General features: G+C 40.9%; 1 protein-coding gene across 1 annotated transcript in view; it reads left to right on the plus strand.

The window, feature by feature from the left end:
• Window positions 1-2,500, plus strand: part of LOC140938088 (stimulated by retinoic acid gene 6 protein-like) — a 50,631-nt gene that overhangs the window by 7,922 nt on the left and 40,209 nt on the right. Inside the window, exons 3-4 of the mRNA XM_073387624.1 lie at window positions 3-94; window positions 1,425-1,594. Coding sequence (XP_073243725.1) covers window positions 3-94; window positions 1,425-1,594 — 262 coding nt within the window. The remainder of the gene's footprint in view (window positions 1-2; window positions 95-1,424; window positions 1,595-2,500) is intronic.

Raw genomic sequence — 2,500 nt, forward strand, 5'->3', positions numbered from 1 at the left:
AGCTTCTTATCCTACTGCTTCTCTCCTGTTTGAGAAAAAGGACCAGGGAGGTAAAGCTGTTCGGTCGGAAAATCGTACGACCGGGATTATGCATGTAAGTAAAACCAGCTACCTTTGATTGAGTCGTCTTCTTTTTTAATTCTCTATTATCAGGCTATATTACGTGTGAAACCTGTTAAGCTAAACAAGATTAAACATTGCTTTCACGTTAAAAGTTTAATCATTGTAGCAGTCATTATTCGTGTGAAATGGCATCAGACTCTTGCATAGCAAATGTATTTCTTAGTTTCTGGTTGGCATATTCCCCCAGCTAATCATAAACAATTGGCCGTCTCCAAATTTGGAAAATATTCAAACCCGGTTTTCATGGTCGCTGCGATCTGTAAAAAAAAAAGGTTCAGCGGTCGTAGCGATCATGTGGAAACCACTCTCCAGCGATCGTAGCGATAGCAAAAATACCAAGATGTAATACGTACGCTCACCCATTTCAAGATGGCTGCCTCCATGAGTACCGAGAATTTATTGAATTTGGCACTTTTTATGGAAGAAGTGCAAAAATACGACTGCCTTTAAGCAATTGGGGAAAGATTCGGCCTGAGTCCCGCTCTGGCCCAGACCAGGTCTCAGGTCTCACAGCGATCATGTGGAAACCATCAATTGCGACGATCTCCGGAACCATTTTTTCTGCGGTCGCAACAATCGTAGCGATCACATGAAAACCGGGCTTTAGATTGTACCGTCGTTGACATTAGTGATTGTGTATTAGTTAGCGTCTGGTATATCGGAGGATCATGCCCGCCGCGGCTGAGAGAGCATTCTCGCTTCGAGGATAATCTCTCAGCCAAGAGAATGCACTGTTAGATTATATTTTACCGACGGCACTGTTCGAAAACTACTCTAAAAACGTTTCTAATCAATAAGTAAAGAAAATCCAACCATGGCACTTGAACTGCCGCTGCGCGGGTTAGAAAAGTAATTACAACTATGAAACACAGAATATGAACAATCTAGAGCATTTGAAGGATTTAAAACTTGACTTTGTAGCAGTGTGGTGGAAACTGAGGAAGTCATAGAAACTAGGAAAGGTAAAAGAACTGTCATGAGACCCAGCTGTAAGAACAGGTTGAACTGACCAGAATTTTTTTGAGTTATTATTCGCCTAACAATCGAAGATGACTCGAACTGTTGCTCTATATGTTGGTTGCGCACTGTACGACAGTATGACTGTTGTATGTGGAGTATCCCCATATCGGTTTGTTACCATATAATTTTATGTGTGAAAGGTTTGATCTTGTATACTGTTCCCTGTCTGTCCTCCGGTTTGTGTTAATGTCGATTCTTGTTCATGCCCACGTGACCGGAAGTCACTCCAGTTACCTTTGGCTCGGATTTGACCGGAGATTTTTTCAATTTTGTTTTTCTAGTCCTGTGAATATGGTGGACAGTTATGAAAACAGATTTGCCTTTGCTTGTGCATTCGGAGCTACTACAACCAAGTGCTTGAGTATATTGTTTTTCGGGAGTTATGAAGAGATCTTCTCTCCAGAGTTCAACGAGTGGATTCAGAGCCCTGCGGTTCCTAGCTTCACTGGCAGTAAGTCCACAATAATTTATTATCATCATCGTCATCATCATCGTCATCATCATCATCATCATTATTATTATCATCATTGTCATCACTATTATTATCAGAGCGAAATTCGGGAGCGTGCGTGAAAATTGTCGCTTGCGTCGAGAAGCGAGGCTTTCCCCTCGTGACACCTTCCTCGCGGACATTTGCCTGATAAAAATGAGGAACTTCTCATGGTCTATTACTAGTTAGTAAAATCCAACTTGTGGTCTATTATCAATGCTGCGTTCTGATTGGTTGAGCTACTACTAGGCTATATGTTATAGCCCACTATTAGCGAAAAGCGCCGGCTTTGAAAACCAAAACAAAGGCGGCTGAATCGCGTTTTGCTGGCTAAAGTTGTTTTGTCTCGATATTTTTGACCAACTTGTTGGATTTTACTAAAACAATTATTCCTCACGCCCTCATGGCCTCTGAGTCAATAGCCCATTCTGCCTTCGGCCTCATGGGCTATTAACTCAGAGCCCATTCGGGCTCGAGTAATATAGTATTTAATTATTTCATTGTCGTCGTTATCCTTTAAGTGGTGATTTTGCAAGTCTTATGCTTTTGTTCTCTATTATCTGACTAATCATTGAAACACGGTTAACTAATTTTATTATTCATTCAAAATATTTCCCCGATTCTGATTGGCTAAAAGCACACGCATAATTCACCATAACCAGCTATTGATGACCAAATTTGGAAGAATTTTGCGATTAATCAATCGATGACGTCAAAAGTGCAGCTTCCTTGCAGGTTTATGCACTGTTAACCGAGAAGACATGGAGACGAGGTTGAGTTGTTTTGGTTTTGAAAACAAAAATGGTGGACATTTCACTCGTTTCAAGAGTAAGAACTAGGCGAAGTAATAGCTAAAACATTGCAAGA

Source organism: Porites lutea, chromosome 5 (assembly GCF_958299795.1).
Source record: "Porites lutea chromosome 5, jaPorLute2.1, whole genome shotgun sequence".
NCBI classification, from domain to species: Eukaryota; Metazoa; Cnidaria; class Anthozoa; order Scleractinia; family Poritidae; genus Porites; species Porites lutea.